This window comes from Andrographis paniculata, unplaced genomic scaffold, assembly GCF_009805555.1.
Source record: "Andrographis paniculata isolate CXL003 unplaced genomic scaffold, ASM980555v1 Contig21END, whole genome shotgun sequence".
Taxonomy (NCBI): domain Eukaryota; kingdom Viridiplantae; phylum Streptophyta; class Magnoliopsida; order Lamiales; family Acanthaceae; genus Andrographis; species Andrographis paniculata.
In genome coordinates this window covers 1,907,360-1,921,377 of record NW_026137502.1, presented here as the reverse complement: position 1 = coordinate 1,921,377, position 14,018 = coordinate 1,907,360, and the positions used below count along the sequence as shown (strand labels likewise).

Below are 14,018 nucleotides of genomic sequence, written 5' to 3'. Positions count from 1 at the left end.
ATTTATAATATTTTGATTTAATATTTTATACTAGAAAAAATATATATTTTTATCAAAAAAATGTTTTTTACTTCAATTTGAAATCACAACAGAACACATACTCCATAGACACATCAGAAACAATTAAACAAACACTGAACATTCATATTCAATTTGACCAAATGTCTCCCAACTCTCTCCATTCCTATTACATAACAAAGAAAATCAACCAACCAAGGCAAACATGAATACATATATATGTATATATGTTTATCTAAGGAACAACGTCCATGTCAACTCCTTGAACTTTCAGGAGAATTATAAAAGCAAGCTCCAAAGGACTAAGAAATGCGGATGTAGGCCTAGACTTCTTAATATGTGAAACAAATAATCCTGCAAAAGTCCACATTCCTCAATGAATTTGTGAGTAAAAAATGGCAGGTTTCAGGTACAATGTCCGATCAGGCAATGCTCCGAGTATGCTGTAAATGCTCCTTTGATGGAGTTTCCATCTGTGCTGCCAACAGAGATAAATGCTTCCAACAGCCTCAAATCTCAAAGCGAAGAATCGCATCGACTATACTGAGTTAGAGTCTCAGGTGTAGCAAATATGGCAATGTCCTATCTTGGTCACCCTTCCGCACCAGTGGATTTAGAATGTCGGAAGCTCTCGCAACCTGGGCAGTTGTGCAAGCTCTCGTGGATGTAAATGTCACAATCAAGACAAAAGCGCTGTTTGCATTTCGGACAGGATACACAAGCAGCTGGGATGTTTCCTGCACCCATATAAAGCAGAAATTAAGGTCCGAACCAAGTCAATAAAATAATTGGTCGTGTACATAACCCTGAGGAATACAAACATGATCAATACTAAGTTGCACCCAAGCAAGAATAACCAAAATACCACAAAGAGACAGCCACATTGGTCAGTTCGAATATATATATATATATATATATAATGAAAGGAGATTCAATTCTTTTAGTTTTATGCCCTGCTAAAGAACATATAGGTTATGTCTGGAAACATTTTCTTACCATGTACTTAACTGTAAAAATAAATGAAAGGGATGAAAGGTAATGAAATGATAAGTCTTTTGATAGCATTGAGTCATTGACTTTACGAAAGAAGAGAACCCAGAGGCCAAACCATTAAAACATCAGTAGTACAAATATTCCACAAACATTTCATGAACAACAATTTATGCCCCTGATGTGTGTGTACGATGTGTACATGTACATACATTGGATTATTGAAGCTCAGATCTATTTGCTATCCAATTATTAATTTTTTATAAGTAAACAAAACCTTGTATTAGTTTCTACATAAATTTACCTTCCATACATCATCAAATCATCCAAACCTTTTGATGTTATGAAAATAAACCAATAAATTGAAAAACAAAATCAACTTATCACACTAAAACACACACACACACTGTAACCAAATGAAGACAGATTTCAATGATGCAACATATGTCTAATTCATTGTCAAGGTTTAAACAAAAGTAACCATATTGAGTCTACCTTAAATGTAGATTATAAGACTTAACAATAACTTAGAAAACAAAATCTTATGTAAAGCTGCAAGAATAGAGATCCGGGTCTAAATAAAACATATCATGATGATCTCTAATCCTAAAGCAGTTTATATTTAGCAAGGTCAGAAAGGCAGTATGTGTATATCATGTTCGGAAAACCCCTAACATATAAAGTGTCTGCATTGATGAATTTAGGACATTTGCAAGACAAGAACCAAAAGGGCATTCATACAAACAAGGGAATAGCATTCAATATACAATTACCAGGATTGAGGAGACTCTGTTGACAACCAAAGCAACTTCTTTGAAGATTGCGCAGATCAGTGATCATTGATGGTGGCACATCATCAAATGGAGTAATAGGAAATAAGTGGTGATAAGATCTTGCCAAGTGAGGTGATGAAACAAGGGTTAGTCCACATATTTGGCATTCAGTAGGTAATTCACAAATGCGTGCTTTGCATCTAGGGCATGTGAAGCCACCACCAACCTTAGCCTCCTTATGACAAGCACATATCGAAATTGCTCCTTCAGCAGCTCTTTGAGGAAAACCCATCTTAATCAAATTTGCAACTGCAAATTCAGCTATAGCCGGAGGCGGAGGTGCATGCTCAAAGACCAGTTCTTTTAAGTGAGACTGACATAAGAACATTAGGGAAATAAATGAGCTATGAAAACAGAAGTATACACAAATATATATTCGAAAAAACAAGCGCATTTATTTATTCTACTATAGTACACTGCAAAAATCATCTAGAAAATAACGTAACACAAATATCTCACCTCATCTAATGCCACAGAGTATAATCCACCAGTTTCTTGACAAAGATATTTGCAAATGTATAGCTCAGCAGAAAGACCAATAACCGAGCACCGGATCTTAGACGTCTTGCATTTTTTTATGGTTTCCATGATATCACCCGGGTCACAAGTACTAAGAGCAGAATACAATATAAGAACTTCACGATGACCATATGTGGGGATTTGATTTAATAGGCTATGAACAAGATCCAAGCCATTTTGGAGAGATGCATCACCCGAGCTCGCCAACTTTCCCATTAAAGCCTTGATATGTGACTCGGGACTACCACCAAGATCTGTTAAGCAATGTGCAACTCCATCTTTCAATGTCACTAGCCCAATTTGACTCAAGGGATTTTGATCGAAAAACTCCCGGATGAAACGTTCCACCAGTCGAGCAACAACAATCATTCTGCTAGGTTTATAATCCATCTCTCCAGCTGCCTGCAAGTTAAGAAGGGTACGAATGAAGTAGAATCTTATAAGCTGTTATAAGCAACCAATTTGATAGAGTAATACATAGACATAGACAAGAACACCATTGTAATGATACCCGAGAAAGATCAATGACGACGTATAAATAACGAATCAGTCCTTTCTGAATTCGAGTAGCTGTTGCAGTGCGGAGACGTCGACGATACTGCGCGTGGTAAAGGGTTTTGTTATCAATAGGTCGGAGGAGCCCAGACTCATCCTCTTGCAGAGACTCCCATGACCGCTCATCTGCATAAGCCCTTTCCCACGCACCTAGACCGCCGCCATCAGCATCATCATCGTCTTCCTCTTCTTCTCTGTTAAACCTCAATTGCTCGCTGTTGCTTTCCTTCCTCGACATAATTCTACTCTTTTGGGCAAACAATCGCCAGTTTACACACTCCACAGAAAAGCCCTAATTGCAAATGTGGGAAGAATTGCATCAATGTGACGGATTCCAAACTCGTCTTAATTGTTCTAATTTCGAAGATAAGAAAAGCGATTGTAACACCTCGGTTTTCCTAACCAATTTATCAATAAAGAGATCGAGCAGAAACTACGAAAACATTAAAACACTCTCAAAACCTGCTGCAATGGTTGAAAGATTTGTTTCTCCCACTTGGTCCTCTTATAGCCACAACACAAGAAGAAGATCGAATTGGAATAACAAAACAGAAGCAGGGCGCTAATCAAAACTGCTGGAAATGCTCCCAAACTTTCTGCGAAGAGAAGTAGATGGAACTGAAGTTGCAAATTTGACGATGCAGCGAGAGTAAACTTGCCCGATCGGTTCAGGTGGGTCCGAACCGCCGGTTCACCGGTTTATTATCAAACAGAAATTGAAATCGTTCTCTAAATCGTGAACCCGGCCGCGCGTCGCTGTGGCCCTGTGGATGTGAAATTGGTGAGCGACGACTGTCGATGAAAAATTATTGGCATTTTTAAATGTGTATATTTTATAAATATAATGAATATGTTTTGTTACGGTTTTAAATTCAGATTGATATTATTATTTTTAAATAAAAATATATTAATTTTTTAAAAATATTATATTATAATACTATTTAAACAAAATCTTGAACCTTGTACTTTGTTTCAAATTAATTTTAAATTATGACAAAAATAAATTTAATATATTTATAAATAAAATATTCAAAGCACTTTGATTTAAAAAAAAAAAGAAAAAAATTATATATATTATTATTTTCGCTGAAATTTATCGATGACGACCAATAAATATAGGTTTTTCATGTAAAAAATAAATCGACGACAAATATGTATGAATCATAGTGTTGGACCGTAAAGAAAAAGAACCATAGAAATATTAATGGAAGAAATTGAAATGAATTGAATACCTGAACACAATAAAAACTTAGGAACAAAAGAAACAAAAATAATTAATTAGACAAACTTGATTTTGAAATTCAAAACTAAGAAACTAACAAAAAAAAATAAAAAAAGTAGGAATCAAACTTATAATGAAAGTAATAAATTGTGCAGAAGGAACAAAGAAAAGATACTTAAAAAAAGGGGGAAAAAATGCTGAATTATGCATAGTAAAGAAAAAAAAAAAGTTTAATTGTTGCACTTTTTGATACGGATGTGTCATCTTTTTTGTGGTTTGGTCTTCTCCTTTTTATATCACAATTTCATCAATTATTTATCTTGTTTCTCAAGTCTTTCTCAACTTCTCAACTCACCCACTCGTTCTCAACTTTTCAACTCCCTCTTATGTTTCCTTGAACACATCAAAACATCTTGGATCGAATCGGTCAGACTAGACTTCTTCATGGGCCACATGAGCTGATCCTCCGAGCTGGGCCGTCAATCCTTATCAGACTTAAAAATTAGGGAGTAACAAATGCTCCTCACAAACGTATTTGGACAAATAGTTTGTAAAACTTTGAAGTCCAATATTTTTGTATGAGATTTCGCGGTACAATTCAAACTTTATATGACCTCATCCGACAGCGGCAGAGGGCTGGTCCGGGTAATCTCAGGGTCAGACTCGAAGGGAATTACAACGGTTGGGATTAAAGCTTTTTGATTTCGGTAAAAATTCAACCACCTCGACCTTGAAGTCATCTTCGTACTGTAGGGCTTGCTCTATTATGTTGATGTTGGCCTCTGAAATTTCATCATCTTCGAGAGGTCTAATCATAGGTTCATCATCATCTCCGCACTCGTTTTGGCCTCCACTCTTGTCGGATTCGACGCGGACATCGTAAACTACTCTTTTCCGACATATTTTTATTCTAATCCGTCCGTGTATGGCTTGCTCAGAGCTCACTTCCTTGTTATCCCATCTTGACGAGGTCGTCAAAAAAGACGATGAACATGCACTACCACTAGGTCCGATTACTCGAAACCGTACCAAGAAGTTTCAAACTAATATTATGGCATTAGTTCTACACTTGGAAGAGGAAACCATGCACAAAGTTGAAGCATGGAGGCCAATGGGAAGAGTGTTGTCAACATTGAAGTGCATCCACCCTTGAAGACCCCAATTTATAACACCCATGGAGTTTTTACTCACATCATTACCCATGTGGGATAAGAAGTGTTTTATTTTATTTAGTAAAGTGGGCCCCTTTAATCTAATTAATTGGACATCTCTTATTTACTTAATTAGTGGGATATAAATAATATATAATTTTGTCCCACATTGGTTGTAGAGTCCTTTTGCCAAGCTAGCCTCCCCTAAAAATAAAACACTTGGCTTCACTTGTTAGACACCTTGAAAATTATATCAATTGAAGTTTCTTTTTATTCCATTATATTGGAATTAGTGTGTGAGCGAGGGTTACCCTTGCATACGTATATCATTCTCAAATCGGGTCCTTGGGTTGATTCCTTGGGTTCGTGGCTTCCGAAACCGACCGGAGTTTCTAGCCAAATCGTTCGAGTCTCCATTGGTTTAGAGGTGTTGGGTCTAGGCAACGCTTGGGTTCACATCCGATCGATTGACGAATCGGACACCGGTAATATCTTTTTTTTACTTAGTTTTTTTTATTTGAATTTAGTTTTAAGTTTCGGTTAGTATAGTTTAGTTACTTGGGCTGCGTCACATCTTCTTTTAACCGGAACTAGTTGTCCGGCGCCGATGTTGTTTCCTCAGTCTTTGTGCTCCTGTCTTCTTCTTTCTCCGATCGCATGTCCGACGCTCATCTCTTGGGGCGCTGCTCATAATGCCGCGTCGGATGAAAGGTTATCATCACTCGGTCCACCGAGGCCACCCTCCATGTCTTTCTATTTTTCTAAAAATGGATTTCTGCAAACGTGTCGCTATGGTTCATCCGGTTTCCGTCGGCCTTTGCTACTGATGCGTGAGGTTTCATTGGACATACTTTAATGGCATTGATCGGCGCATGAGACATTTGGATGGTCACGGGAGTCCGATTAGATCTATTCTTGATATCGATATTGCCTTTCTTCGCATGCGGTGAATGATGTTTGCCACTGACATCCCGGAAGAGCTATTCCGCCTTGGCCGTCTTTGCGAAACCTTTCCAAAAAACTTTATACTGCCTCATCATGCTTTTGTCGTAGGTTAGTTAAGTCAGATACCGTCACTTCCGGAAGTAGGCTATAAAACCGCTCGTGAAATGCTCTTTTTAGGTCTTCCCATGTAAAAAATGAATTAGGATGGAGAGATGCATACCATGTGAAGGCCGGTCCGGTGAGGGATAACGGAAATAGTTGGAGTTTGTACCACTCGTTTTCTCCGAATTCCCCTCTGCATTGTGCCGTGAACCGATTGATATGCTCAATCGCTGAGTGCAAGTCCTCCCATGAAAAAAGAATAAACTCCAGGGTCCGAGCATTCTAAGGGAGAGGATAGTTGACGGTGATCTGATCCGAGAATGGCCGTTGATAATACAGCCTTGTAGGCAGCTAAATGGGTCGCCGTATATTCTTTGGACTGCTTCTTCGATCACCTGCGGATCGGTAATCGGCCGCGGCGGTGAGGGTATTTCTGCGCGTCCTCCGGGCTGCAAGGGGGCTGCTGCTAGTCTGCTCGGACCTGGGGCTGTTATGTCCGGATCTGGGGCCGTTCTGTCCGGATTTGATAGAGTTGACCCTTTCGGAGCCAGCGGATCTTTCCAGGCCCTTTTCAGCACTGGTAATTCTTTCAGAGGTAGCAGGGGTGGCAAATCTATATCCCTTATCGCCTTCGGAGGTGTCGTCATCGTCGGGTCTGCTTCCCGAGTAATTTTTGGAGCTGGATGCACTTCCAGAGGTGGTAGAACTGTCATCCGGGTAATATCCGGAGCTGAAAGTGCTTCTGGAGGTGGCAGGGCTATCCTCGGACAGTGTCTAGAGCTGAAAATGCCGCCGAAAGTGGCAGGATTGTCCTCCAGGTAGAGTCCGGAGTTGAAAGTGCTTCCGGATGTGGCAGGGCTGTCATCCGCACATCGCCTGGAGCTGGAATGCTGCTGGAGGTGGTGGGATTGTCCTCCGGGTAGTGTCTAGAGCTGGAAGTGCCACCGGATATACCTCCCAGGTTGTTTGTGGCGCTATCAACGTTGGATGTGCTGCCAGAGGTGCCTCCTGAGTCATCCGCGGAGCTGGTGGTGCTCCCGAGAAGTCGGAGCTGCCCCCAATTCATCCGTGAGACTGGTGGTGCTTCTGGAGGAATCAGAGCTGCCCCCCAAGTCATCTGTGGCGCCACCAAAGCCGGAAAGTTCCCGAATGGTATTGTAACCTCATGATTTGGAGATCCATAATCCTGTAACTGCTCGGATGCCTCAGAAAAATTTATCCTGTAGTATGCTCCTTGCCCCTCATGCGGAGGCGGTGCCGATAAAGTTGGTACGTTTGATCCTTACCCCATTGCGACATCCGGAAGGGCTGACCCCCAGGGTCCCGGAGAAGGCGGGACTGCCCCTAGGGTACACTCGGAGGTGGTGCAGTTGCTCCCCAAGCGATTCCGGAGGTTTGAGAATGACCGAAAGTGTTGAAGCCGTTGTCAGTCATGCCCTCCAAGGATCGGCAGCTCCTCATCCGGCAGAGATGTTACTTAGCCGGCAGGTGATATTGGCATGTTTTTTCCGTTGAATATAGAATTATTGTGCCATTGAGACGTGGGCAGCGCATACCTGCTGCTCCTCGGATGTCCCTGGTGTGGCGACGGCCTTACGATGGCTTGCCCCGAGGACCGCCAAAGTCCTTCAACTATTGTCTTATCCGGGGGTTATTGTTTTCATTTTCTTTGCTCAATATGATTATGCTATCATACTGGAGTGATGTTGGGGGCTGTCCAGACGTATCTCCAGGTGCTGCGTTCATTGGAGGAGCATTTTCATCATTTCCGAGGCTGGTCACTGATGCTTTTCCCTTGCGTAGCTTCTCCTCTCTCACCCACGTAATTTCATTTCGGATGGTGGGCTTGAAAATGTCGGAAAAATACCGAGAGAACTTCAATACTAAGTTGTGGAGGGCAGATCAGATTTCTCCACGAATATGATCTTGCAGAACCTTGTAGGGATCGTAATCATCCTGTCCACGCCTCCCGGAGCTGCAAAGAACTCTCCAGAGATGCATGGGACTCTTCGGAGATGCGTGGGACTGAAGTTTCACCGGCAATTTTCTCTTCCATTGAGATCGTAAATTTCTCCGGCGATGGTAATTTGCGACTCCTCTGTTCATAAAAAGTGCGAGACTCGTCGGAGTCCCACTGGGTGTGCCAATCTGTTGTCGCTGAAATTTGTTGATGATGGCCCAATAAATTTGGGCCAGTCGAAATCGACAATAATTTAATTCCCCTGCCTACTCAAGAAAGTATCCGGGCTAAGTCTCGCGTGAAAAATAAATCGACGACAAATATATATAAATTATGGTGCTGGATCGTAAAGAAGAAGAAGAACCATAAAGATATTAATGGAAGAAATTGAAATGAATTGAATACTTGAACGCAACAAGAATTAAAGAACAAAATAAAGAAAAATGATTAATTAGACAAACTTGCATTTTGAAATTCAAAAGTAAGAAACTAACAAGAAAGTAGGAATCAAACTTGATAATGAAAATAATAAATTGTGTAGGAGTAACAAAGAAAAGATGCTAAAAAAGGGAAAAAAAAAAAAAAGAATGTTGAATTATGCAGGAGTAAGGAAAAAAAAAAGGTTAATTATTGTTGCACTTGTTGATACGAATGTGTCCTCTTTTTTGTTGTCCGTTCTTCTCCCTTTTATATCACAACTTTACCCATTATTTATCTTGTTCTTCAAGTCTTTCTCAACTTCTCAATTCACCCACTTTGTTCTCAACCTCTCAACTCTCTCTTATGTTTTCTTAAACACATCAAAACATTTTGAATCGGATCGATTGGACTGGACTTTTTTGTGGTCGTATGGGCTGATCCACCGGATTGGACCGTCGCACCTTATCGAACTTGAAAATTAGGGAGTAACAATTATACATATCCTTATATATACATATACATATATTTTATACATACATATGTATATATTTTCTAACACATTCGCTTATCAAATATAGCATAATCATTCACAAGACTGCCACTAACTTTCAGACATTATATAATTTTCTAATGGACAAAGTCCTTTCGGAATTTGCAAAATAATATTTGGGTGTGTTTGTTTGGGGCTTTGAATTTTGAGTTGGAATTTGAATAATAAAAATTTTGAATTTGAATAGTTGTATGATGTGATATAAATAGGTGTTGATGTGATGTTTTGAATGTAAAATTTATTTTTAGCATAATATAAAAAATAAAAAATAGATGTTTGATTTGATATTTTTAAAGAACAAAATAGAATGAATAGTGTATTTAAAATCCAATTCCCAAACACTTGACTTGACCTATACAAGGGGCTCTACGCTATAGTAGCAAATGAGTACAAGTGTGACTTACGGAGAAATATAAAAGTCATTCTTCCTTGAGTTCAATTAAAAAACATCCAAGATTTCAACGGTTCAAAATGCTAATGAAGTTTGAGTATATATATATATATATATATGATATAGTAGTTATATTTCATATTTGATTTTTGTTGGCATGAGTTGATTCTCATCAGACATGTTTTGTAAGAATTCTCGAGTTAAAAATTGAAGAATATGGTTTGTTTCACTTTTTATATATTCAATATTAATGTAAAAAATACTAATTATTCTTTGCCATCATGCAAAAAAAATTGTTTAGATGCAAGATTTTGATCGTTTTTATGTAGAATCTCTTTTGCACTTTTACAATCTACCCATAATTTTTTTTTTCTTTATTGATTAGATCACTTTGAAATTTTAATATACAAAGAACAATACTTAAAATTTATTTTTTCACGGTAAAATAATTCTTGTGTATCATTTTAAGTATTTTACACATATTAGCAAAAGTTAATTGAATAATAACTTCCTTATTATCTTGTAATCCCTCCCTCCCGAATAATATGTTCGCATTACTGTAAATATAAGAATTTAGGTAAAGTATAATTAGTAAATAATGAAAAAATATATTAATAAAAATAATTATAGATTAAGATAACTAAATATTTTAATTAAAATTTATAAAATTATAAATTATGAAGTAAAATTTAAAATGTGATTAAAGGATGTGTTTACTACATGAGATTAAGGTGAATTATATTATTTAAAATCTGACATAATCTCATATTTACTTTAATGTATTAGAACCCTGTATAATTAAAGACTCGTTACAATTATACTAATTTATAAGATTATTAATACAATATAATCCCCTAGTATTATTTACTCCTACTTATTACATTATCATTCTCTTTAAACACTTATAAACATTTTACATACTTATAGTAACAATATTTTTTGTTTAATATATTTTGATTTCATTTAAAATGTAAGTTATATATTTTTTTAAAAAAAATTTAATCAATAATATAAAGTGATAAGAGCGCTATAAAATATGCTACTAAAACTTGATTTATAAGTTTGAGAACAAAATTAAATATATTTAATAAATAATAAAATTATATCAAATTATATATACATATTATGACAATAACTCAATCAAATTTTAATATTTTTAATATTATATTGCTATAATTAGAAAGAAAAAAATATAAAATAAATTATATTACAATAATTTATAATAACATTATTCAGGATATTTTGGATAAGAAAATAATTACACCATATAATCAAACAAACTAAACATAATATAATTTTATCTAATATTTAATCACGCAAAGTAAACGTCATTGATTATATAATCCATTGAAATAATTAGATATTATAATACAATCCATCAAAGTAAACGCACTCAAAATGTATAATTATATTTTTTTAAAAAGAAGGGATAAATTATGTAAGACAAATCGAAATAGAAAATATAAATAAATTATGGGTGTGTTTGTTTGAAGGATTTTGATAGATTTCCACTATTCATCCAATTTTTTCCCCCCAAAAACATCAAATCAAACACCTATTTTTCATTTTTTATATTATACTAAAAATCAATTTTACATTCAAAACATCGCATCAAACCTTATTTATATCACATCATACAACTATTCAAATTCAAAATTTTTACTATTCAAATCCCAACTCAAAATCCAAACCCCCAAACAAACACACCCTATATGGACTAAAGAAGTAGTTGTTTTAGGATGTGTCCATAATCAATACCAAAACATCTGTCTCTACTTTTTTTTTGGTAGATTTGTGTCGGCAAGATCAAAATTTGAGATAACATGAAGCAACAATGGAGCCCTAAAGAATATCAAGCTAAGGTTGGTCCAAATAAAGAAAATTGGAAAAAAAAAAAAAAAAAAAAAAAAGAACCCGACGTCAATTGAAATGAATATTGTAGAGGTAATTAATAAAAAAAATAGGACATGATAAAATTAAGTGAATAAATAAAATATGCATTAGTGACAAAATAATTATTATATATTAAAAGTAAAAATAATAACATAATGAATAAATAAATTATATGTATAAATTTAACGGATAAAACAAATTAGTGCAATTTTAATAAAAAAAAAAATATATATATTATCTAACACCCATGTATCATGGCGGGGACTTAAAAGAAATTCTGTACATAATGAATTGTTTTTCTTATTATTATATTATAATAATAAATTTTAGTTTATTTTTACTCTCGTATTGCATCGCAGTTGCACAAAATATCTATTTTTTTTTAAAAGTAATCTTACTATCTATTTTTTGATATTATAAATACCTTATAATTTATAATATATTACACAAATTTTATTACTTTTATATCATACAATACTAATAATGTTATTTTAATTATTTATATTTTATTTCTACTATATTCCAATATAATAGAAACGAATACATAGATATGAAATTAAATAAATAGTAAAGTTGCCCAAATTTGGTAAATAAAGTGAGACATTCTTTGTTTGAAAGTTATGAAACATGCAAATTTATTTTTAATTATTTTTAGTTAATCATTTCGGATATTATACAAGTCCGACAATTTCATTGTACAAGAATTCCTAATACCCGATTATATATATTTTATATTTAAATATATATGTATATTATTGCATGCAAGAAAAGTTTCAAACTACGTTCAACCCATCAACCACGGCCGCCGCCGTATCCAGAACCATACCCTGACCCATAACCCGACCCGCTTCCGTACCCCGATCCTCCGCTGTACCCATCCCCACCGCCGCCGCCTCCACCGCCTCCTTCACCACCACCACCACCTCCTCCTCCGGAACTGCCACCTCCACTTCCATACCCTGAGCCGCTGCCGCTTCCGTAACCTGAACCATTGTTACCTCCACCACCCCCGCCGCCACCTCCTTTGCCGCCGCCGCCGCCGCCACCTCCACTGGACCCGTTCCCTGAGCCGTACCCGGAACCAGACCCGTACCCTGACCCATACCCAGAACCATTGCCTCCAGACCCTCCCCCTCCCCCACCACCGCCGCCGCCACCGCCGCCGCTAATTCCGTAGTACTGATCATCAGAGGCTCCATTAGGCACGTATCCCGAACCAAGCTCCGAACCTGCAGGTATGTGCTTCCCCAGGGGCCTAGCCCCAAAAGAAGTTTCTAGAAACAGCATCATCACCAACAAAGTTCCGGTAATAACAAACTTGCATTGCAACATTTTCAAATCCACCTCACACAAAAACCCTAATTATATTATTTTCTATCTCCCCCTTCTTAATTAATTAATTGCTCTCCCCCCCCCCCTCTCTCTCTCTCTATATATATATATAAATTGTATGTATATTCAATTAACTTCTCCCTTTCTTAGGTTCTTATTTATAGGACGAAGGTGATGAGTTTGGGTGGGGTTCTAGCAGGTTCTTGGTTTTGTCTATCTATCTCTATAATATGAATGATTATTGCAGCAAATGTCTAAATTGGGATTGGTGGAGATAATGAAGATAGTGGTGTGGTTGGGTTGGGTTGGTGCATGTCTTGTTGGGTGGGTAAGTGGTGGTGCTGGAGGACTGTACATATGGTATATATATATATATTCCGATCCAATCACTCTCTGTCACTCGATCTTACAATAATGGTGAGTTGCTGCTCCTCCACGTGTGATCGAGGTGAGAACGGAATGAATGCACTCAGGCTGCCTTTCACATTATATACTAATCTACTACTATCTGTGGCTGAGCAGTTGACAACACACATGCAAAATAACAATAATTTTCAATATAAATAAATATAATTATCTTATTTAATCATATATTCCCTTCGTCCCAAAAAGAAGTATTCATTTGTTTTTTCACGTAATTTTAAAAATATTAGTATTATATTGGGATATAGTAGGAATAAAATAAAAACGACTAAAATAACCTTGTGATATAAAAGTAATGACATTTGTGTAATATATTGTAAGTTGTAAGGTGTAAGGGTATTTGTAATGTTAGGTAGATAGTATTACTTTAAAAGGAAATGAATACTTTGTTATGGGACGGACTAAAATGGAAAAATGGATATTTTATTATAGGACAGAGAAAGTATGATTTATGAATTATTTTAATTGTTTCATATATAAGATATTCAATTTGTTCATATACAAAGGAAACAATTTTTCATAGATATTATTAAAAAAATACAAATATACACACATATTAATATAATAAATATATTATTCACTCGTAAAGAGTCAATTATTCAACATATATAAAATATTATTTTTTATATTACGTTTTTCATATTATACAAAAAATCAATTTATTTTAAAAATATTGAGTGAAGAGACGTAATAAAAATTAGTATAATAATGGAT

General features: G+C 36.2%; 2 protein-coding genes across 2 annotated transcripts; both read right to left on the bottom strand.

Moving 5' to 3' along the window:
- Nucleotides 1-123: 123 nt before the first annotated feature.
- Nucleotides 124-3,545, bottom strand: LOC127245127 (general transcription factor IIH subunit 2). Its single transcript, XM_051265835.1, has 5 exons — nt 3,378-3,545; nt 2,872-3,207; nt 2,301-2,762; nt 1,782-2,154; nt 124-755 (listed from the first exon to the last, which is right to left on the bottom strand). The coding sequence occupies exons 2-5, from the start codon at nt 3,151-3,153 to the stop codon at nt 610-612; spliced, it is 1,263 nt and encodes a 420-aa protein (XP_051121792.1). The 5' UTR covers nt 3,154-3,207; nt 3,378-3,545; the 3' UTR covers nt 124-609.
- An 8,564-nt stretch (nt 3,546-12,109) lies between these two features.
- Nucleotides 12,110-13,198, bottom strand: LOC127244987 (putative glycine-rich cell wall structural protein 1). Its single transcript, XM_051265622.1, has one exon. The coding sequence runs from the start codon at nt 12,879-12,881 to the stop codon at nt 12,342-12,344; it is 540 nt and encodes a 179-aa protein (XP_051121579.1). The 5' UTR covers nt 12,882-13,198; the 3' UTR covers nt 12,110-12,341.
- Between the last annotated feature and the right edge of the window lie 820 nt (nt 13,199-14,018).

What these genes read in the sequence shown, in the direction of transcription:
- LOC127245127 (XM_051265835.1), bottom strand. Translation starts at nt 3,153, where the DNA reads ATGTCGAGGAAGGAAAGCAACAGCGAGCAATTGAGGTTTAACAGAGAA. An exon ending in TCGTCATTGATCTTTCTCGG is followed by an intron (nt 2,763 to 2,871) that starts GTATCATTACAA and finishes CTTAACTTGCAG; the next exon opens with GCAGCTGGAGAGATGGATTA. An exon ending in ACAGAGTCTCCTCAATCCTG is followed by an intron (nt 756 to 1,781) that starts GTAATTGTATAT and finishes ATATGGGTGCAG; the next exon opens with GAAACATCCCAGCTGCTTGT.
- LOC127244987 (XM_051265622.1), bottom strand. Translation starts at nt 12,881, where the DNA reads ATGTTGCAATGCAAGTTTGTTATTACCGGAACTTTGTTGGTGATGATG.